General features: G+C 44.0%; 1 protein-coding gene across 13 annotated transcripts in view; it reads right to left on the reverse strand.

Annotated features, from left to right (window-relative positions):
• The window catches only part of PPFIA2 (PPFI scaffold protein A2), a 323,573-nt gene that overhangs the window by 85,421 nt on the left and 214,578 nt on the right, over positions 1 to 23,574 (reverse strand). For 7 of the 13 annotated variants that reach the window (XM_083182332.1, XM_083182326.1, XM_083182323.1 and 4 more), the window contains 4 exons: positions 14,799 to 15,020; positions 10,969 to 11,001; positions 8,848 to 8,994; positions 5,925 to 6,059 (listed from right to left, as the gene is read on the reverse strand). In XM_083182332.1, coding sequence (XP_083038458.1) covers positions 5,925 to 6,059; positions 8,848 to 8,994; positions 10,969 to 11,001; positions 14,799 to 15,020 — 537 coding nt within the window. The remainder of the gene's footprint in view (positions 1 to 5,924; positions 6,060 to 8,847; positions 8,995 to 10,968; positions 11,002 to 14,798; positions 15,021 to 23,574) is intronic. The other 6 variants (XM_083182335.1, XM_083182325.1, XM_083182328.1 and 3 more) reach the window with 1 other exon arrangement.

Genomic DNA, 23,574 nt, shown 5'->3' on the forward strand with positions numbered 1-23,574 from the left:
GTCCTCCAAATTCAGGAAAAGAAGGGGCAGGTGTAGGGATTATGATTCCTCACTGGCGTCCACTTCATCGGAAGATATGTCATTTTCCGATGGGGGCGTGCGCCATTCAAAGCAGAAGGAGCAGTACGGCTGGTGTAATGGTTAGCATTACTGCCTCACAGAGCTGAGGTCATGGGTTCTATCCCCACCATGGCTCTAACCGTTCGGAGTTTGTATATTCTTCCCGTAAAGAGGCGTGAACTTATCGGTCACATAATTCGGGCTCCTCTAATGTATCGGTGGAATCCGATACAGTACATTTCGCAAACACCGACGTGAAGCGGGATTTGGGGCCTAGGGCTCGGGATAGGATTTGAAAAAGCCGTTATGTGGATATTTTGCTTTAACAAGCAAAGATAGGCAGGCTCTAATTGCGGCTAGAAAGAAGGGCTCCTCCAATGAGGTGGCCTTTGTACCTTCAACAACTGGATAAGGGGCATGCTTATTTTGCGGCCTGTTATCTGGAGAGCCATCCTGATGAATACATGAATCTGGCGAGATACCAGTTTCTGATTCATAAACTATACACCACGTACATGGTTTCTGGCTGGCGTACCTATGACCAGGAATTTAGAAGGAATCAACAGGGCTGAGAGGTGTTTGATTTCGGTAAAAAATAAATAAATAAAAGACGTAGAACTTTACGTCGAAGTTACTGAATCAGCTACACCCTTCTAGGCTTCCGTAGGGAAAGGTTGGTTCCGGCAGTACGGTAATAGGCCTAATAATAACAATAATAGGGGAGTTAATGGCCATGGAAAATGTTTCGCGTTTAACAATGGCCAATGTAATCTGGGAAACCGGTGTCGTTTTCGGCACCTGTGCTTCAGAGGCGGGGGATCGCATGCAATCAAGGATTGCACGAAACCACAAACTGGGGGGTGGGGGTGGGGCTCAGTCCACGGTAAAGCAAAGCCGCGGTCCAGCGGCATCTGTCGTTGGATAGAGCCCCAACCCCAATATTGTTGGTCAGGATGTTGCCATGGCTGGAACGTTACCCGGATAGAGAGACAGCAGATTTTCTGCAGTCTGGGTTTGCTGTAGGTTTTCAATTGCCTGTTTCTGGCCCTATTAACAAGGGGTCTAGGGGTAATTTACGTTCTGCCATGGGGCATCCTGTTGCAATAAAACAAAAGGTAGAGGCCAAAGTAGGTTGGGTCGCATGGCGGGCCCGTTCGCCACACTGCCAGTGGAGGGACTGATTTTGTCCCCGTTGAGGTGGTACCTGAAAGTTCAGGGGAAGTTTAGGCTGATTCAACAACTCTCATGTCCTAGAGGGACGTCAGTTCATGATGCCATCGCTGTTGAGTTATGCACAGTTAATTACCTATTATTTGAAGACGCTCTGATGATTTTTCGGAGTTTAAGGAATAGTACCCTCATGTGCAGGTTGGATGTTGAATCAGCTTTTAGACTGCTGCCATTTAATAAGGCTGCCTTCACATGCATGGGATTTAAATTGGAGGGGGTTTTTATATAGTTAAATGTTTTCCCATGGGTTGCTCTATATCTTTCTCGCAATGGGGTTTGCGGGAAGTGACGACTTTCGTTTGGTAGGTCCTTCAGATTCTGAATTATGCTTACGGTTGTTAGAATCCGCTCTTAAATTGTTTGGGGATTTCGGAGTTCCTGTAGCAGAGTAAAGAAAAACCGAAGGCCCTACTACGTGCCTGGTTTATCTAGGGATCTAAATTCATTCCGAGGCCGGTGTATGGAGACTCCCGTTGGATAAGGTGCATCGTCTACATGGCAAAATACTTTATGCAATGGCGCCGGCCAAGTTAACGTTTAGACAGGCCCAATCTTTATTGCATGTAGAGTGATACCCATGGGTAAAATCTATTGTCTTAAACTTCAGAGAGCAGCTGCGGGCTTACGTAGGCCGTATCATTTCCTTCGCATGTCTTCAGAAATAAAGAGAGTTTTGAAGGTGTGGGAAATGTTTCTGGCCAATTTTATTGGTATCTGCATATGGCAAGCACCAGCCGTTGCAAATGCCGCATTGAAATTATACACGGACGCCGCGGGTTCCACGGGTGATGGAGCATTCTATGGTGAGTGTCAGTGCGCGGATGCCTGCCGGAGCAGTGGGTCCAAGGCAGTTTAATTAAAGAACATGCTGTTGTTGGAGAGATTTCCAATAGGGGTAGCCGTGGAATTTCGGGCCGGAGAATTGAGTAACAGGGAGATTGTCTTTTGGTGCGACAACCGAGGAGTGGTGCACGCTATTAGTCGCCAAAAGGCAACATCCTTGCCGGTTTTGCTCATTTTAGCTCGGATAGTGATGCTAAGCTTGGCAAACAACATTACGTTGTGAGCCAAGCACGCCGGGGAGCTTAATGAGGTAGCAGGTGCACTGTCTCTTTTTGAATGAAAGGTTTTAGGCAGTTGTGCCTTTCGCCCAGGAGTATGGTGAGCAGTGTCCATCTTTTTTATGGCAGGTGGCACTGTAGGGGAGAAGAGTTGGCCCTGCAGTCCTTAGCACCGTGGACATTCAGGGTGTATCTGGCCTCATGGGAGCGCTGGAATGAATTTGTCCTTGAACACGGGGGCGAAGGTGAGAGCACTGAAAAGCTTATTATTGCCTTGATTGGAACCTGTACTGGGAGGGAAAATCCCGAAGTTTGGTCGGGTGCTACTTGACAGGTATTTTCATTCTTTTCGCGTCTTGGGGGACAGGAGACATTCCGAAGTCTTTTGTCCTTCCTGGGATGCTGAAAGGGTGGGCCCGAACTCGTCCGGTTTTTCCGGACAGGAGATGGCCAATTGACGCCGGTCTATTGCGTCAAATCTCAATATCATTTAGAATCACGTGCTCATCGGATTACGAGTCTCGGTTTTTAAGCTGGCGTTCACCATGGGATTCCATGGGGCGTTTGGAGTGGGAGAACTGGCGTCCCCAACCAGGACGGCAGCATCTCCCATGATATTCCGTCACGTCGAATTGCGCCACGAAGGTATATGGTGCAGGATCCAGCGCTCCAAGACTGACATAATGAAAGCCCGGTGCCTGGTTAATGCACATGGAGGGGTCGCCCCTTACCAAATTTCAGTTTGGTCGGTCTTCAGGCGCTGTATTTTGCATCTGGGTCTTTCTCTGGCCGACTTCGGGACACTCATTCCGTATCGGCGCCGCCTCGGCAGCTGCTGCGGCGGGTTGGTCCTAGGTCGACATACGAGCACTTGGGAGATGGCGGTCTGGTGCGTTTAGGCGTTACATCAGGCCGACATCGTCCAGTGAGCCCATTTGAGGAGTAGCTGCTCGCTCAAACGCGCTTTAGCGTTTGGGGGGCCTTGAGGAATTTTTGTGTTATCACCAGTCTTAAATTTGGCTTTTGCCAGCTGGTGAAAGATTTGTGTTTTTGCCTCAAGTCAAATCGGGCGACCCACCCCCCTCTCCCCTCCCAAATTTGTTCATTATAAGTTTAGAATAGAATTTCAATAATTTAATGGGTTCAAAATTAGGTTCAAAATAGGTCACCCGAATCACCTTCCTATTAGTCATCTTCAATTTAATATAGAATGCTAAAATCACCATTAAGGGAATTCCCGGGAAAGTTTCCCCATTTTTATTTATTATACACTTTTACCTGGGGGGCAACGACCTCACGCATAATTCCAGTCTCAATATTCTTTTGGGATTAGGAATTTAATGCTGGATTGGCGTTCCGTAGATTCTTTTGGTCGTAGATTATCCCTAGGAGGATCTGGAGAGATGCTTTAGTCCAGGGGCCATTGAGCTTGTTCAGAGACGGATTAACTCCGTGGTCGGCAGGGCAATCATTGCGGAAGGTGGGATGGTCATCTGGCATGAGGCCATTTCCTTTAGGGACGAGACCCTGTATCGGTCTGATGGACTGCATCTCTCCTTGATGGGAATGGATTTGTTTCTTCAAGGATATGATGGACGTCCTGAGAAGTTTAGATGGTTAGCGTGAGAGGAGTTTTGAAGTGTGGTGGTGGCGGGTCAGTTTGTAGACAAACTGATATGGCGGAAAGAACGGTAGTTTAAATTCTAGCGGTATTTACATTTAGCTGGTGGTTGGTGTCGAGATGTGGGCATCACCGATCCAGGTGGGCCCACATCTGGTCCTTAACAATCATTTACTTCGGATAGGCAAAATTTTTGCGGACAGTTTGTGTGTCAGGGCAGGTGGCCCAATTTTTCTGGCTCGGGCAGAGTGGTGAGCTCTGCCTTAGTGATATATGCGAGGTCAGGGGCAGAGGCAGAAGGTCAACCCCTGGCCTTAAGGGCAGATGGCCCTTTGGGAAAAGTCCGCATATAAAGTTGTCTGTTGCCAAGGACGCTGGCAGTTGGCCGGTCCTAGGAAAAAGGGCAGGAGGCCCTTGGATCCGGAGTTTATTATTTTCATTACTTTTTTATTTTACCAGCTGATGTGTTTTATTGCCATGCCGTTCTTTGCCCGCCACCTTAGTTAGAGCAGGGACGTAAATTTCAGTTAGTTTCAAATAGGACGCCCCTGCTCAAAATAAATAAGCCGTCCCCTTTAAGCCCAATTCAGTTGTACGCGTCATTATTTCATAGATAAGTGGTGTAAGTGTGGATGAATGCCTATGACTGTGTGGAGTTTAAGACTGTAGAAGACAGCTTGTCTGGCTGAAAGCAGCATAAACTCACCAGGCTATGGCAGGAATCCTTAGCTTGCACACTGAAGTCGGGCTGGGGGGCTTGGCTTGCTTGATTGGCAGGTGGCTGATTTGCATGTAGATCATTGATAGGCTGGATTGAAGTTAGAGGCGTGGATTGATGGATAGATGATCCTGCTTCCAGAAAATTCTGCCTCTTTCTTCTGGAATCGTTGCCCTCCCTCCCGCCCCATTTATTAGATTTATTTAATTTTAGGAGTTTTTCTTTGGCAGTTTTTTCTCTTTAGTGTTGTCGGCTTATTGTGGCGGAAAGAACGGTAGTTTAAATTCTAGCGGTATTTACATTTAGCTGGTGGTTGGTGTCGAGATGTGGGCATCACCGATCCAGGTGGGCCCACATCTGGTCCTTAACAATCATTTACTTCGGATAGGCAAAATTTTTGCGGACAGTTTGTGTGTCAGGGCAGGTGGCCCAATTTTTCTGGCTCGGGCAGAGTGGTGAGCTCTGCCTTAGTGATATATGCGAGGTCAGGGGCAGAGGCAGAAGGTCAACCCCTGGCCTTAAGGGCAGATGGCCCTTTGGGAAAAGTCCGCATATAAAGTTGTCTGTTGCCAAGGACGCTGGCAGTTGGCCGGTCCTAGGAAAAAGGGCAGGAGGCCCTTGGATCCGGAGTTTATTATTTTCATTACTTTTTTATTTTACCAGCTGATGTGTTTTATTGCCATGCCGTTCTTTGCCCGCCACCTTAGTTAGAGCAGGGACGTAAATTTCAGTTAGTTTCAAATAGGACGCCCCTGCTCAAAATAAATAAGCCGTCCCCTTTAAGCCCAATTCAGTTGTACGCGTCATTATTTCATAGATAAGTGGTGTAAGTGTGGATGAATGCCTATGACTGTGTGGAGTTTATATCATAACATATAAGTGACAAGTGTAACAACCACACCCGGTGTTGTGTTGTATTGCCATTCGACACTGAGGAGCTGTAAGAACTGAAGATTTTGTCTCAGGATGTGGTATTGTATTAAGTTAATAAATAATAATGATTTTAAGAATTGGAGTCAAGCTAAAATTCTTGCATCAGCATCACACTGGCAGTGTGGGACTTTCTGTATTCCACACCACCCATTACCAACTTTCTAGTTTTGCTTATATAATTAATATTAATGATCGATTTATAACAGTGGGCCTATTCATTGCTGCAAAAGCAAGCGTAATGGTTTGCACAGCACAATGCTGAAAGCATATTCATAAACTGATCTGCATGTTGGGTCTGTACCTTTGTGAGGGCTGCTATTCTCTGCGCCAGTTCTGCTTCCACTTCAGGCAAAGTCTCCGCTTTTCTCATTGTTTGCTGCAATTTCTGTTCTGCCATTTCCAAACGTTCCTGCAACTGTCTATTCTTCTCTTCCATCTGCACTTCACAAGAAAAATACAGAAAAATGTGTTACCGGTATTTATAAAACTTAAAAACCAAGTACCACTTTCCAGGAAAGGTACATTCATTTGTATAGACATCATTAAAACTGGTGGTCACAAATATAGTGGCAAAACTAGAGAATGGAAAAAAAACAGTATGCTTGGCAAAGTATAGTGTCTCCTTATAGAACATATGCAATGCATATGCAATATAACAACAAGACTGTATGAAGCATCTACTGATAGCCAGGGGCGCCAACAGGTCAGCCGGGTTCCAGTAAAATGGAGTGGGAATGGCCATCGGGCGGGGTCTAACCCTCCCCCAGTGAAAAAAATTTATGTAATTTGTGCAGGGTGGTGGGCGGGATCATCATTGCACACACAGAGGGAGAGAGAGGACAAGCTGCAGATGCCTGTGGGGTATTCATTGAGCCTACTGATCCCTTCAGCAGTTGGAAAGATGAATGACCCCTTGTGCATGATTTGGCCACATCGTTCCATGTGTATGCATGGTGGACAATGGGTCAATGATGTGATATATGATTTGCAGGGTTAAATTGGCCATTAAATGACCCATCTAACCCTCTGATTGATCGGTTACTCAATTGTTCTGTGTGTGGGCATGATAAGGGGTGTTCTGTATTTTAAGGGAAATTGGATAGACATTGGATTTGACAATATCTATCATCGCGTGGGCACATTTACTGTTCCACCTTAGATTTTTCACCTGAAACCCACAGAGAAGCCTGTTCCTTCATAAATAAAGCCCCCAGTGACCGCAATATATTGTTTCATTGGCAAAGGTGGTTATAGCTAGATCATGGTCTTCGGGACCTGATTCCATGATCTAGAAATCACTGGTCATCTACGCAAGGCCAAACCTAAGCTTGATTAGAGCTGCAAAATGTGGTCATACAGGTTTTATTTGAGCTCCTCAATGGATTTCCCTAACCTCTTAGTATCCTAATATGTTGTAAAAAAAATCGCTAGCAATATGGTCGCTGAGCGACCATATTGCCAGCGATTGAAGCGTGCATCGGCGATAAATCGCCGGGTGCGCGCTACCGTTTTCAGCCCCCTAATGGTCGCTGGTCGGAGGAGCATGCTCCTCCGACCAGCGACTTCCCCTGCCTCTTCTCCAGGCAGTGTGACATTTCCATGAGCGACCATCACTGGTCGCTGATGAAAACGGGTCACTGAGCAATATGATTGCTAAGCAATGTATTGCTAGCAATATATTGCCAGCACTCATATTGCTCCGTGTGTACATAGCTTTACAGTGACGCTATAAACATGACCAAACCCATACAACTCAAAGATGCAAATCATACTGTGACAAGTATAACTTGGAAATTAAAATGCTAATCAACATATACACTGTAGGAACTTTTTATGTCAGTGTAGATTACAGCATCAGATGTACACAAAGTTAGAGAGAAAACAAAGGACTAACAAGCTTGGTGTTAGATCAGTAACTCTGGATGCTACTGATGTTCGGCACACCTGGGCCTTGGTTTGATGTTTGTCGGCTCAACAAAGCGAATACACTGCAATTCACAATCACAACAGAAACAAACCATAATATTACTTAACTATTCATCTTCATCTGTTTAACCCTAACCGTTGCAACCATAAATCCCCCCAAAAATGGGGTACTAATCAATAAACTGGGATTGTGCCGATTTTCCCATCTCTGTTTGTCAAATAAACTACATTAAAATGGGTTAGAGATGAGTAATTCAGGATCCTCAATATGCAAAAGAGCTCTAGGCTAGTCTAGTTTGCTACTGGATAAACTGGCACAGGCTATAACTAAATAATTTGGTATTTACTGGGCATGTGTTTCCCAGCAGAAATAAATGTTTAAGCTGTAGGCACTACATCGTGTAGATCTTGGTCAGCAACCACATATTTTTTTTATTTTTTTTGATCAGACATGTTTTTAATTTAAAAAAAAAAAAACACTTCTGAAGACATTGTTCTGTATAATATAAAGGTACAACAATTATCCTGCAACTCTCTTAATCCGGACACATCAGGCTTGTGAGAGGAAGTTAGACTGTGGAAGGGCTGCGTTATGCTGCATAAAGACAAGGTACATCAGGCTGAAGGGGCGGGGGAAGGGTGTTAGTCTACAGGGGGTTGAGTTAGGTTGTGGTAGGACCGGACACATAAGACTCAGTTAGACTGCATGGATTCGGACAAATCAGGTTGCGGGTGTGGGTTTTGGTGCTCAATTTGGCTGCGCTGAGGAGTGCAGATGGGTTAGACTTAAGTATTTAGTTTAGACTTATGCTCTGGGAAGAATTAAGCTATGGGAGATTTAGGTGGTGGCGGTGGGGGGGGGGGGGTAGCCAATGGGATGCTGCTGTCACTGTACCACAGATAGTCTGTCAAAACGGAAGACCCAGCACGATGCTAGAGTCAAGGGTGCCAGACTATCAGTGTTGCACCTGTAATTGAATCTTAGACTATATAAGTGAAAGCTGCTTTTTTTTTATCATTTGCTTTTTTTTAGGTTAAGGTTTTCTTTCACTCAAGGAAACATTCTCAACTTTTGATAATATTTTTTTGCGGTACTGTAAATATAGCCTGGAAATGTTGAAGCAGTACAGTACATGTTTTTAGTTTTATCCTCATAATGACTGTGTATATTTTATATATAATATGATTTATTTATAAACCCACTATAAAAAATGTGTCACTAATATAGTTACTTGATATGTAAGACATATGTTAATGTTTCAGGAGTATAAAATGGACAAGTAATAAAATGACTGAACCTGACGTAAAATAGCTTCTTTGTTTGCCAGTTCGTTTTCCAGCTTATCATTCATATCATGAATGGACGTAGCTTCGCGCTGGGCGCTAAGATATCGCTTTTCAAGCGTTGTGATTCGTTCTTCCATATCCTCTTTCTGAGCCATTGCCTGCAATCCACAGAAATACATTGTAATATTGATGCATAAAGGCCTCTGAGAAACATGAAATTGTATTAGTATAATGATTATGTGTGCATTATAAGTTTTTCTTTTAATTCTTCTGATAACATTTTTCAGGCACAAAAAAATTAAATTGTAAGCACTAAAATAAATGCAAATGCCTCAAAAATGATCCTCTCAGATCTAAGTATAGATCTAAGTATAGATCTAACTATTTATCTGTACTTTAAGCTATAATGGGGAGGTGCAGGGCTGTGATTAGGGCACCCATACTTAGCGGCCACCTACAGTACAATACTGAATAAGTGGCATGTCAAAGTGCTTTTAACACTGACTGCTTACATTAAGGAAAACAACCAGCAGCTTCTTACATATGAAGCTGTTGGCTGCTGCTCGTTGATATCCATGTAAAGCTGAAAGTGTGGAGCTTGGGTGTGATGTCACAGCCAAGTGCCATAGATACAAAGAATGCTACCCCATCTCTAACCTAATAAGGAAAGAAGTGGGGGGTGGGGAAACCCCTTCCCAGGTTGGCGAGTGACACCCAGAGATCATCTGCCAGACCTGGGGAGGTGATGGATTTAGTTAAATTGCTTCCATAAACAAATATTCTAGTGTCATTTCATGGGGGGCATTAATATTTATGCTTATGTGATGCATCAGGGACTACTGTAGTCTCTGGAGAGACCTAAACATATATTGAGCAATGCAACCAGTTTCACTGTCCATCATGGTTCCCCACACACACCACCTCCCTCGTGTCTGTCCACCTTCCTTCACCAACACCTTTACCCTGGTCTGATATGGAGTCTGGTAAATGCAAGTCACATGGGTTTTGGATATATTTTAGATGTTTTTTTCTGCAAAGTACAATGTGGCATGCACAGTATTTGCAATATTTAGCGTAATGAAAACAGTCTATTAATAGCATATACAAAACCTTATACTTTGTCCATGCTTTTAGCAGAGCTGTTCAATTTAGTGGAGATGTTGTCCGTAGCAACCAATCAGGTGCTACAGATGGAGCCGCGCTCATCTTTGCAGCTTTCGGCAAATGGTTTGGCGTGCCACAAGGCAAATAAGGATTGCGTGTGTGTGAGACACTTGCAGGCCCAATTTGTGGCAATGGATGTGTGAGTGTGTGTGATGCTCCTTTGTCCCTGTCTTGGCGATTGACGCGCCGAGACAGGTCTTCTTGGTGCGCCGGCGCTAACAATGACCGCAGCTCCATCTATACTTTGGTATGTATTCAATGCGGCCGGTGAGGGGGTCTTTATGGTGAAGATGGCTTGTTTTTGGTGAGGATCACCGATAACAAGCCATCCTCACCGTTTAACCCCTTCGCCGGCCGCTCACCCTATTCTACGTTCTGGGGGAATACTCTGTCAGAAGATGGTGAGAATTCCCCCGAACGGTGAGGCATATAGATGCGAGCCTCGCCACACTGTTTCCACCATGCTTTTTACAATTAGCAAGGTAGAAACACAGAGTGCATGGGGGCCAGTTGAATACTGACACGTGAGATGTGACAGCGAGCTTTCAGCACTGCTCGCTGTCATAGCTTGCCCTTTAGCATTGAATATACCCCATTATCTTTTTTTTCCAGCACCTTTAGAAGATAATAAGCTAGCATCTTGTTGCCTGCTATGAGAAACATATCCACTTCTAAAAACTGGCACTTTTTGTAAATATACCCCATAGTGTGTACTGTACACTTAATTAGCACTCCCATCAAACTCAATTTTACTGTACGGAACGTGAATGCTGAAGGCAATGTGGACACTGACTTGAAGCAGAAGACAGCAATCATTACTGAGAAGTTAGCCTATGTGGATATCTATTTGTTTGCATTTTTGTTTCTTTATTTTGACAATTACTGTTGAGGTGCATTCATTGGCTTTCAGAGCATGCATTGAAAATGTAAAATGAACGCATGTATACGAGAGCCTTTAACATGCTTACGTTTCTTCTGGAATGGCACGAACATTCAATTTGCTGCACAAAGCACATGTAAAAATAATGACTACATAGTACAATATTAGGTGAAAAGTACCTGGCACATTTTAGAACAGAACATTTTAGCAAATGTAGAAGTACATGGCATGCAGGAAGTTGCTGTTCTGAGACTACTACTGTAGGTTTTTCTATTAACATTTTTACCTACAGTATAGCATTGGGTCCTCCGTGTCCCAGCAGGACACAATTTTGTGCCTGTTGAGCCTCAGAGTTGAAATCAATCTCTGACGTACAATAGTCTCCAACATAGAATGCTAGCAGTGATGTTTAATGGAGAACAGGGAAACAACTCGCTTACATCATCTATGATTGGCTGATAGAGCTTGTTTCCTATCCTCCACTTAACTCAGAGGAGGATAGAAAGGGAAAGGGCAGGGCAGGGCCGGCGCCACCACTAGGCAGCATTAGGCATTTGCCTAGGGCTTCGGCCACTGGAGGGTGGCATTTGGGAGCAGCCCTCCTCGATTGGAGCCAGATGAGAGGTGCCTGGTGCCAACCAACCCCCCCCCCTCCATCAGTGTGGTCCTCATCACCCCCTCCCCCCCGGACTCAGCGGCGGTGGCCGCATCAAGCTCCTACTGCCGCCCCTAGGCCGCTGTGGTGCATAGCACCGGCCCTGGGAAAGGGATTAAGGATCAGCCGTGAAATTGGCACCTAGTGCTTCTATCATCTAAAACCTTCTGTCTAGGAATGAGCATGTGCTCAATAAGTGGTGTTGAACACAGATAATTCTACTAATCAATGGGAAATCAGTTCTGTATTGTACATTAGAACTCCCGGTACTTGTTTCCTAGAACGGCCACACCGATTTTGATCGGGTCGGAAAAATCGCGTCGATCGCATCGCATACGATGCGACCGACGCGATGGACCCGATTTTTACATTGATTCAAATGTGAATAGGGTCCCTGGGACCCTATTTTACATTGGATTCAATGAAAAATTGTCCCCAGACCCCAATTTTAACCCCCCGATGGCTCAAATGCCCCCATTGTGAATGGCACCCCACAGCGTAGCGAGCCCGCGAGGGGCGGCGGTACGCGTCCTCCGACCTTTTCATACCCCTACTATCCACGTCGGCGTGGAGTTGAGAATATAAAGTGTGGCGAGCGCAGCGAGCCCGAAGGGTGGCGAGCCCCGCGAGGGGACGCGCATAACTTCACAGGTATACGCGTGCGCTCGCCTCGCTGCGCTCGCCACACTTTATATTCTCAACTCCACGCCGACGTGGATAGTAGGGGTATGAAAAGTTTGGAGGACGCGTACCGCCACCCCTCGCGGGCTCGCCACGCTTCGGGTTGGCTTTAATCGTGGGGTGCCGTTCACGATGGGGGGGCATTAATTAATAGCCATGACGGGGGCATATACAATGAGAAATGGCCCATATTGGGACATTTCCCATTGTTTGCTATGTAAAATGTTGTTAATCGCGTCCATCGCATCTTGTGCCATTATAATGGCACAAGACCGACGCGATCAACGCGATTGCAATGTTAAAAATATTTTAACATTGAACCCTATGGCAAAATCGGGTTTATCTCGTCAGTCGCGTCGCGTGCCATGTTAGTGCACGCGACCGACGCAATCAACGCGATTTTGCCTTTGCCGGCAAAATGGACCTGATTTCAAAGGAAATCTGGTCCATCGCATTAGTCGTGTACCTTAACTTAAGGTACACGATTACTAACGATTGTGGCCGTTCTAGGAAACAAGTACCGAACTCCCTGAATAGTCATTATGGCACTATGGTTACTGTACCAATATTTTATATAGGATAACTGTTCTAGTAAATTATATGGTGGTTACTTCTGGCATAGTATGTTGGGTAGTGCTTGATTTAGAAGGTGGGCACACTGATCAAAAATGCATAAATAGAAATGTTTCGTTAAGGGTGAAAGAGGCAAGCTTCTTCCTGCACTGCCATGTGTAAAAGAAAAGTTTGAACCACCATGAGGACACTGCAGAAAATTAAAATTAAATAAATTATAATACAAAAACATCTTCTCAAATATTTAACTTTATTATGGGAACAGACAAACATATTTATGCTTAACTTATGCATTATAGTATCTACCCTGGATATTACTATTTGAGTACTTATATGTTAGTTGGGCGCCCACTAAGCTATTTGCTTAGTTTTCCACGTCCCCTTGTGGGCCTCACTACGCTCGCCTCGCTGCGCTTGCCACACTATATAAAATCAACTCCTTGCCGACATGGATAGTAGGGTATGAGCGTACTAACTATAGTGGGCGCCCAACTAACATATAGGGTGAAATTTACTAAGATGTGAAATACACTTCACAGGTCATGTTGCTATGGGCAACCAATCAGAAGCTACTTCTTATTTATTTACCACCCTCTAGAAGATAGTAGACAGGATGCGATTGGTTGCCCATAGCAACATGACCTGTGAAGTGTATTTCACATCTTAGTAAATTTCACCCATAAGTACCATTATTTGTTTCAAGGCTACCCTGATTTAAAAGATTCAAAGTCATCTAACACTCATGAGCCATCATACAGTGATGGTAAAGGAGTGCTGGGCAATCAAGAGCAGGTAGAATACAATTCTGAAAGAGAATAACTTAGCTTTGTACATAAAGGCCAACCATCAGTCTGGTCTACGCAATTGGTATGTAGTTAATATGTCAACAGTCGAGATCCTGGTGGACACCATCTTGATGCTGAAATCCCAACTTCTGACATTACTGCAAGCCATAATCCTGGCGCACAGGGTCTATTCTGCCTTGTGGTGGTCCACGTAAGGTGCCTCTTTGCGCTTCCTACTGTCGGGATTGTGACCACCAGGATCCTGGCTGCCGACAAATCATACTGTCCCCATGTCATTAAGGTGTATCATTTTGGGGGAGGGGCAAGATCTAGCTGTTTAGGGATGAGGTCTTTAAATATTGCTATATGGCCAAGTATCTTTGATTTATTACATTCTAGGCCAGCGACAAGGGTTATGCTGCCTAGAGCCATGCATTTGCATATATACAGGTATAATGTTTTATTTCTTGGTCTGTCATTCTTTTTTTAATCCTTTTGTAGTCTATCTATGGGATAATATTCTGCTAGATCATATATACCAGGGGTGTTCACTCAAACTTTTAAGAATAGATCAACATACTGTACTGTGCAGACACAAAAGAAAGGATGAGTTTGCTAGGTTCAACACCAAACAAACTCATCCTTTTCTTTGTGTCTATGGACCAGATGTTATGTCGTGTAGGTTCGGCAGCCGTGCTGGAAGCAAAACTGTGCCTTTTAAATGATTGTCCCTTTAAAAGAACGCTTGGTTGCCGAACCTGGACGTCATCACAGCCTGCCCTATATGTTTATACAGTCTAGCCCCAACAACTATATCTCCCGCACAACCCTGCATCCCCTATTTTGAGAAAATGAATGAAATAAATGCTCTAAACCTGAATAAAACTGTACAGACAGGAAAACAACAAGATTTGATTCCAATGTGCAGTTAAATTGTTAGAAGCTTTCACAACTGCTAAAACTGCTTCTAATCGTTGAACCAAAACTTCTGCAATTAGTACATGCCTTACAAGATCATTATGGGAAATTATGTGAATTTTATGCAAGTGATATATTTGAGTAACTTCTGTAACAGACTGTTTGGCTAAGGAATTTCAGCTTTCTTAACAATCATTTGTGAGGGAAAATAATGACCACAATAAACAAATGATCCTCCAGTGTGTACTGTACTGTACATACTGTATATAATTTGATACAATGCAAAGCAACAGTAAATGAAGTTACCTCTCTGATGTCTCTCTGATACTTAACATTCATTTCTTCAGTCTTTGTAAGTTCCTTTCTTGCTGTTTCTGCTTCTTGCTCAACCTCTCCAACCCGAGTTGATAATGATGATAGTCGTTCTTTCATTTGAGTCATTTCATAGTTCTGCTTTTCAAGTAGTTCTTGAAGTTCAACCATCTGACTGGCTTCATCATTTGAATCTATAGAGCCATTGGATAGCCTCTGTACAGAGAGATGATAGCACAATGTTACAAATCATTTGCTACTATTTACACTTATTACACTTATGCGGCTTTCCCACTGCCAAACCTGCTTTGACACGGTTTTTGAAACGTTTCTTTAAATGTAGTAAACGGTATATTACTGGTTAATTACCGTTTTTGTGCCTTTGACATTGAACCCATTGTGAAAGGTACAAAAAGGTAATTAACCAGTAATATACCCCCCTCCCCTGGTACCTGCCCTGCGACCCCCAATCCCTGGTACTTACCTGCGTGGTGGATCCAGGCAGCGGGGTTCGCGCATTGCTGGGGAGGCAGCGGGGTCCATCATGGGCACGGTGCTTCGGGTCCCTCCCTGCGGCTGATGGATGCTGGGCAGTGGGAAGGTAGCATGGTCCATCCCGCATGGGCACGGTGCTGTGGGTGCTAGTGGTTCTGTGGGGCATTGCATATGCGCATATGTAAAGTGCGGCTCATTCATATGCACTGCGCTCATTACACATGCGCATAGTGGAAACTACTAGTTCCTGTCAGCCGCAGGGACTGCCCGGACACCGTATGGACCCCGGATAGACCGCGCTGCATCACCAGCACCTACAGCACCGTGCCCATGCGGGATGGACCCCGCTGCCTCCCCACTGCCCAGCATCCATCAGCCACAGGGAGGGACCCGAAGTACCGTGCCCGTGCTGGACCCGCTGCCTCTCCAGCAATGCACGAACCCCGCTGCCCGGATCCCCCACGCAGGTAAGTACCAGGGGAGGTGGGGGGGCAGGGCAGGTACCAGAGGGGGGGGGGGGCTCAGGGCAGGTACCAGGGGATACCATTTCAGACCCGTTCCCACTGCCAAAAAAACGGGTCTGAAATGGGTAGGACACTGATTTTTACCCGTTAAACAAATACCGGTATTTGTTAAACGGGTAAATCATCCTGGAGCTTTTCCACTGCAGCGCTACCCATTTAAAAAGGCTAAAGAAAACTGCAATATACCGTTTAAGAGCTGCAGTGGGAAAGGGGTATTATTCTCTTTGAACCATATTGTACAAAGCTGGCACCACCCACAGCTTATTATTCCTTTACTGCACACTTTTTCCTCAATATTGCTACTTTTCCTAAAAGTTTGCCTCTCACTACGCATATAGACCGGATTTAGTTGTGCTCGCAACTTTAATGGTGTTGCAACTGGTAAGCAATTATTGACCGACTGCGGGGTGCATTGTGGCCAGAGTGTGCATGTTCTAAGGCAGTGGTGTCAAACTCATGTCCCTCCAAGCTGTTATGGAACTATACATCCCAGCATGCCCTAGCACAGTTTCAGCAATCTATTAAATAAAATCTAAGGCAGGGCATGCTGGGATGTGTAATTCCACAACAGCTGTTGGCCTGTGAGTTTCACACCACTGTTCTAAGGTATCTTTGCGATGTTGCCCGCAGAGAAGAATCAGCTGCAGAGAGATTGCCAGGAAGAGGCTGTTTGGGGGAAGTAACGAGTATTGTCATGACATTCTCCAGTCAAGTCCTGTTGTGCGATTGCGATCTCGTATGTATAACAGATGGCGCCATCATCGCAGCTCCGGGGCCATTCTGCACGACCATAAAGGCACTCGGAGTCTATGTCCTTTGCATCTGTCTTGTGGTTGTGACGGAGGCTGCAATTGCTGAGCAAGTTACAATGGCTTTTGGTGGGCAACTCAGCTACACTTGTGTTGCAGTTTTGTTAGTACTATATTGTCTTTCTTGCTTATAGTGTACTATGGGCCTGACTCAGACCTGTGCGCTAGGCTGCTTATGCTCGTAGCCTAGAGAACAGTTAAACTACAGCCCCTGGGCCAGTCAAATCCCCTCAATAGAATATGAGGGGATGTGTACACCAACACATCCCCTCTCATGCAGCTGCAAGGAGGAATATCATTCAAGGGTCTATCAGCATCAAATGATTTCTCCTGCCTTCGTCAGCCTAGACTGACTTATTCAGTGCCCGCTTTCAGCCGAATTGGGGGCGGGCGCTGACGTCATGTTCATTAAATTTGTACTCAGCCCATGACACAAGGGAAGGACATTGTAGTGGAATAAGTCACAATAGGCAACAAATCAGATACCATATATTATCTTCTAGCAGGTGCTATATAAGTAAAAACTAAAACATCATGATAATAATATTAAAAATGATAATAATAATAATACTTCTGATTGGCTGACCATAGCAACATCCCATATAGAACTCCCATCTTATTTCCCCCTGGGATGGCCGCAAATGTGTCCAACTCCGAATCAGGCCATATAAGGATGGATCCTGCCCCTTAAACTCAACAAACCCCACCTCCATGAGTGCTGCTTCCAAAAATATACTGGGCTAGTATTCCATCCCAATCCGCTCCTACCTGAGCTGTATCTCATGTACAGACAAATAACATTTCTTTCAGCCTTTCTAATACACTACATCAAAAGTACGTGGGTGCTACTTTTAAAAAGTGTTTAGCCATTTCAGACACGCCTATTGCTCACAGGTGCAATAATCAAGCATACAGTCATGTGATCTCCACAGTCAGACATTAGCAGTGGAATGTGATGTACTAAAGAGCTCTGACTTCAATGTAGCACTTTCATAGGATACCACTTTCCTAACAACTCCATTTTCTTCCTTGCTACAGTGGAAATGTTTAGAGCAAAAACAGCTGTGAAGCGGTAGGTGATACAAGCTCACATAAATTAATTAAATATATTGGTTCTCAGCAGTGCCATAATATGGCTGCTTTGCATCCTGTGCTTGCCATGTACCAACATCAAGGATGTCAATATGTTACACCAAGGCAGATAGGCCACAAGCACTGGAAAACACAACACCTCCAGGAATGAGAGTTCTGTAAGGATGCAGTGTGCATATCTGAAGTGTCCAAAAAATGCTTACACTGGCTGCAGGGTGCCGTTACAGGTACACTGCTAGCCAGAATCAAGGACTACAGGGCAGTGACAGTGCCGACCACAGAATCCTGCACTCTATGTGGTAGCACTGCTTGCACGCCCTTAGTTACAGCCCTGGATCTCGGTTACTATGCTGCTAAGTTCCAGATAGTCTGTGGAAGAAAGGTGAACACAAGATCTGTTCAGCAGGAGTTTAATGTTCTGGGTTACCAAGGTCAAGCAGATACACAAAACCTTCAGACACTATACGCAATGAAATGGCACTAAAGTCAGGCAGTAGAAATGAGTGCTTTGGAGTGGCAGATTTGGAGGATACAAAATGTAGGCAACGCTTTATATAAGAATGTTTTGTATATTATCATGAGAATGTTATAATACACAAAGCAAGTGCCATAAAATAATGATTTGTCAAATATGGTGTTAAAGAACTTGACGGTGTGTGATTATTTTGATCTTCTAGCTGATCCACTGGCACTTATTTGACATACAGTAAGTGCTGAAAAAATAATATCTGTGTAATTTGACTTCAAGTCAAATAGTAGTAGAATTGTTCTATGCGTGTCCAAATAAAATCTGGGGAAACCATACTACATACAATAATATGATAAGTTACCCAAATTCCTACAAGAGAGACACTGATAAATAAAAGATATATGTGATGTTCTAAACCTGCTCCAAGGGCAACTCTACAAACAAATAGCTGAAGCACCAATCAAAACACGATACACATACAGTAATTATTAATTTAATAAAGATCAAATACTATGCATAACTTGAGCAGTGAAAGGCTTTCTATGATACCCAGAATCCCATGTGACACCACACAACTTCATTAACCCCTTCCTGACAGAGCCAGTTTTTGCGTTCCTGACAGAGCCCTTTTTTTCAAATCTGACATGTCTCACTTAAGTGGGGATAACTTTTTTTTGCTTTTACTTATCCCAGTGATTTTGAGATTGTTTTTTCGTGACACATTGTACTTCAAATTAGTGGTAAATTTGGGTCGATACAGTCTGTGTTTTTTTGTGAAAAATACCAAAATATCGTGAAAAAATGGAAAATTTAGCGATTTGCAAAATGTTAAATTTTCTGCTTGTGAGACAAATAATCTTACCACTCAAAATAGTGAATAACTAACATAGACCATATGTCTACTTTATGTTGACATCATTATTTCAACTTCCTTTTAATTTTTTGGGACACTAGGAGGCTTACAATATGAATAGCAAATTCTCAAATTTTCAAGAAAATTTCAAACACTGATTTTTTTAGGGACCAGTTCAGTTCTGATGTGACTTTGAGGGACTTGTATGTGAGACACCCCCATAAATGATGCCATTTCAAAAACTGCACCCCTCACAGTATTCAAAACAGCATTTTGGAAGTTTGTTAACCCTTTAGGTGTTTCACAGGAATTAAAACAAAGTGTAGGTGAAATTTCAAAATTTCTTTTTTTTGCAGATTTGCAATTTTAATACATTTTTCTAAGGAACACAGTACATTTTACTAGAGAAATGTGACTGAAAATTGATTCCCCCAATTCTTTTGTTTTCATAAATATCCTATATGTGGCCCTAGTGTGCACGGTGACCAAACCACAGGCTTCATAATAGAAGGAGCACCTACTTGATTTTGGAGCCTCCTTTTTATGAGATTATTTTTTAGGCACCATGTAGGTTTCTAGGCACCATAAGATGCTAAAGGTTAGGAACCCCCCCACAAGTGACCCCATTTTGCAAACTACACCCCTCAGGGAATTCATCTAGGGGTATAGTGTACATTTCAAACCCCCAGGGGTTTCACCAATTGTGGTACAACTGGGCAGTGAAAATGAAAAATTATTTTTTTTACACAAAAATACAGTTCTGGCTCCAAATTTGTCATTTTCAGAAGGTATGAAGGAGACAAAGCACCCCAAAATCTGTGCCCCAATTTCTCCCGAGTACGGCAATGCCTCACATGTGACCAAAAAATACCAGTTGGGTGCATGGCAGGACTCAGAAGGGAAGGAGTGATTTTTGGATTTTGCAGCTCAGATTCTGGTGGAATTTTGGTGGGTGCTATGTCGCATTAGCAAGACCCCCAAAGCACCAATACAGTGGAACCCCCCCACAAGTGACCCCATTTTGCAAAGTACACCCCTCAGGGAATTCATCTAGGGGTATAGTGTACATTTCAAACCCCCAGGGGTTTCACCAATTTTGATACAAGTGGGCAGTGAAAATGAAAAATTACATTTTTTTACACAAAAATGCAGTTCTGGCTCAAAATTTTTCATTTTCAGAAGGTATGAAGGAGAAAAAGCACCCCAAAATCTGTGCCCCAATTTCTCCCGAGTACGGCAATGCCTCACATGTGACCAAAAAATACCAGTTGGGTGCATGGCAGGACTCAGAAGGGAAGGAGTGATTTTTGGATTTTGCAGCACAGATTCTGGTGGAATGAATGGTGGGTGCTATGTTGCACCAATACAGTGGAACCCCCCCACAAGTCACCCCATTTTGCAAAGTACACCCCTCAGGGAATTCATCTAGGGGTATAGTGTACATTTCAAACCCCCAGGGGTTTCACCAATTTTGATACAAGTGGGCAGTGAAAATGAAAAATTACATTTTTTTACACAAAAATGCAGTTCTGGCTCAAAATTTTTCATTTTCAGAAGGTATGAAGGAGAAAAAGCACCCCAAAATATGTGCCCCAATTTCTCCCGAGTACGGAAATGCCTCACATGTGACCAAAAAATACCAGTTGGGTGCATGGCAGGACTCAGAACGGAAGGAGTGATTTTTGGATTTTGCGGCTCAGATTCTGGTGGAATTTTGGTGGGTGCTATGTCGCATTAGCAAGACCCCCCAAGCACCAATACAGTGGAACCCCCCCAAAAGTCACCCCATTTTGAAAACTACACCCCTCAGGGAATTCATCTAGGGGTATAGTGTACATTTCAAACCCCCAGGGGTTTCACCAATTTTGATACAAGTGGGCAGTGAAAATGAAAAATTACATTTTTTACACAAAAATGCAGTTCTGGCTCGAAATTTTTCATTTTCAGAAGGTATGAAGGAGAAAAAGCACCCCAAAATCTGTGCCCCAATTTCTCCCGAGTACGGCAATGCCTCACATGTGACCAAAAAATACCAGTTGGGTGCATGGCAGGACTCAGAACGGAAGGAGTGATTTTTGGATTTTGCAGCTCAGATTCTGGTGGAATTTTGGTGGGTGCTATGTCGCATTAGCAAGACCCCCCAAGCACCAATACAGTGGAACCCCCCCACAAGTCACCCCATTTTGAAAACTACACCCCTCAGGGAATTCATCTAGGGGTATAGTGTACATTTCAAACCCCCAGGGGTTTCACCAATTTTGATACAAGTGGGCAGTGAAAATGAAAAATTACATTTTTTTACACAAAAATGCAGTTCTGGCTCAAAATTTTTCATTTTCAGAAGGTATGAAGGAGAAAAAGCACCCCAAAATCTGTGCCCCAATTTCTCCCGAGTACGGAAATGCCTCACATGTGACCAAAAAATACCAGTTGGGTGCATGGCAGGACTCAGAACGGAAGGAGTGATTTTTGGATTTTGCAGCACAGATTTTGGTGGAATGAATGGTGGGTGCTATGTTGCACCAATACAGTGGAACCCCCCCACAAGTCACCCCATTTTGCAAAGTACACCCCTCAGGGAATTCATCTAGGGGTATAGTGTACATTTCAAACCCCCAGGGGTTTCACCAATTTTGATACAAGTGGGCAGTGAAAATGAAAAATTACATTTTTTTACACAAAAATGCAGTTCTGGCTCAAAATTTTTCATTTTCAGAAGGTATGAAGGAGACAAAGCACCCCAAAATCTGTGCCCCAATTTCTCCCGAGTACGGCAATGCCTCACATGTGACCAAAAACTACCATTTGGGTGCATGGCAGGACTCAGAAGGGAAGGAGTGATTTTTGGATTTTGCAGCTCAGATTCTGGTGGAATTTTGGTGGGTGCTATGTCGCATTAGCAAGACCCCCCAAGCACCAATACAGTGGAACCCCCCCACAAGTGACCCCATTTTGCAAACTACACCCCTCAGGGAATTCATCTAGGGGTATAGTGTACATTTCAAACCCCCAGGGGTTTCACCAATTTTGATACAAGTGGGCAGTGAACATGAAAAATTACATTTTTTACACAAAAATGCAGTTCTGGCTCAAAATTTTTCATTTTCAGAAGGTATGAAGGAGAAAAAGCACCCCAAAATCTGTGCCCCAATTTCTCCCGAGTACGGCAATGCCTCACATGTGACCAAAAAATACCAGTTGGGTGCATGGCAGGACTCAAAAGGGAAGGAGTGATTTTTGGATTTTGCAGCTCAGATTCTGGTGGAATTTTGGTGGGTGCTATGTCGCATTAGCAAGACCCCCCAAGCACCAATACAGTGGAACCCCCCCACAAGTGACCCCATTTTGCAAACTACACCCCTCAGGGAATTCATCTAGGGGTATAGTGTACATTTCAAACCCCCAGGGGTTTCACCAATTTTGATACAAGTGGGCAGTGAACATGAAAAATTACATTTTTTACACAAAAATGCAGTTCTGGCTCAAAATTTTTCATTTTCAGAAGGTATGAAGGAGAAAAAGCACCCCAAAATCTGTGCCCCAATTTCTCCCGAGTACGGCAATGCCTCACATGTGACCAAAAAATACCAGTTGGGTGCATGGCAGGACTCAGAAGGGAAGGAGTGATTTTTGGATTTTGCAGCACAGATTCTGGTGGAATGAATGGTGGGTGCTATGTTGCACCAATACAGTGGAACCCCCCCACAAGTCACCCCATTTTGCAAAGTACACCCCTCAGGGAATTCATCTAGGGGTATAGTGTACATTTCAAACCCCCAGGGGTTTCACCAATTTTGATACAAGTGGGCAGTGAAAATGAAAAATTACATTTTTTTACACAAAAATGCAGTTCTGGCTCAAAATTTTTCATTTTCAGAAGGAATGAAGGAGACAAAGCACCCCAAAATCTGTGCCCCAATTTCTCCCGAGTACGGCAATGCCTCATGTGTGACCAAAAAGTGGCAGGACTCAGAAGGGAAGGAGTGATATTTGGATTTTGCAGCACAAATTCTGGTGGAATGATGGTGGGTGCTATGTCGCATTAGCAAGACCCCCAAAGCACCAATACAGTGGAACCCCCCCACAAGTGACCCCATTTTGCAAACTACACCCCTCAGGGAATTCATCTAGGGGTATAGTGTACATTTCAAACCCCCAGGGGTTTCACCAATTTTGATAAAACTGGGCAGTGAACATGAAAAATTACATTTTTTTACACAAAAATGCAGTTCTGGCTCAAAATTTTTCATTTTCACAAGGAATGAAGGAGACAAAGCACCCCAAAATCTGTGCCCCAATTTCTCCCGAGTACGGCAATGCCTCACATGTGACCAAAAAATACCAGTTGGGTGCATGGCAGGACTCAGAAGGGAAGGAGTGATTTTTGGATTTTGCGGCTCAGATTCTGGTGGAATGAATGGTGGGTGCTATGTGGCATTAGCAAGACCCCCGAAGCACGGTGAAATTATGAACCTAATATTCCATAGATGTGTGGTATATTTTAAAACACTCCTTTATACATAGGCCG

Source organism: Crinia signifera, chromosome 4 (assembly GCF_055691185.1).
Source record: "Crinia signifera chromosome 4, ASM5569118v1, whole genome shotgun sequence".
Lineage (NCBI taxonomy): Eukaryota > Metazoa > Chordata > Amphibia > Anura > Myobatrachidae > Crinia > Crinia signifera.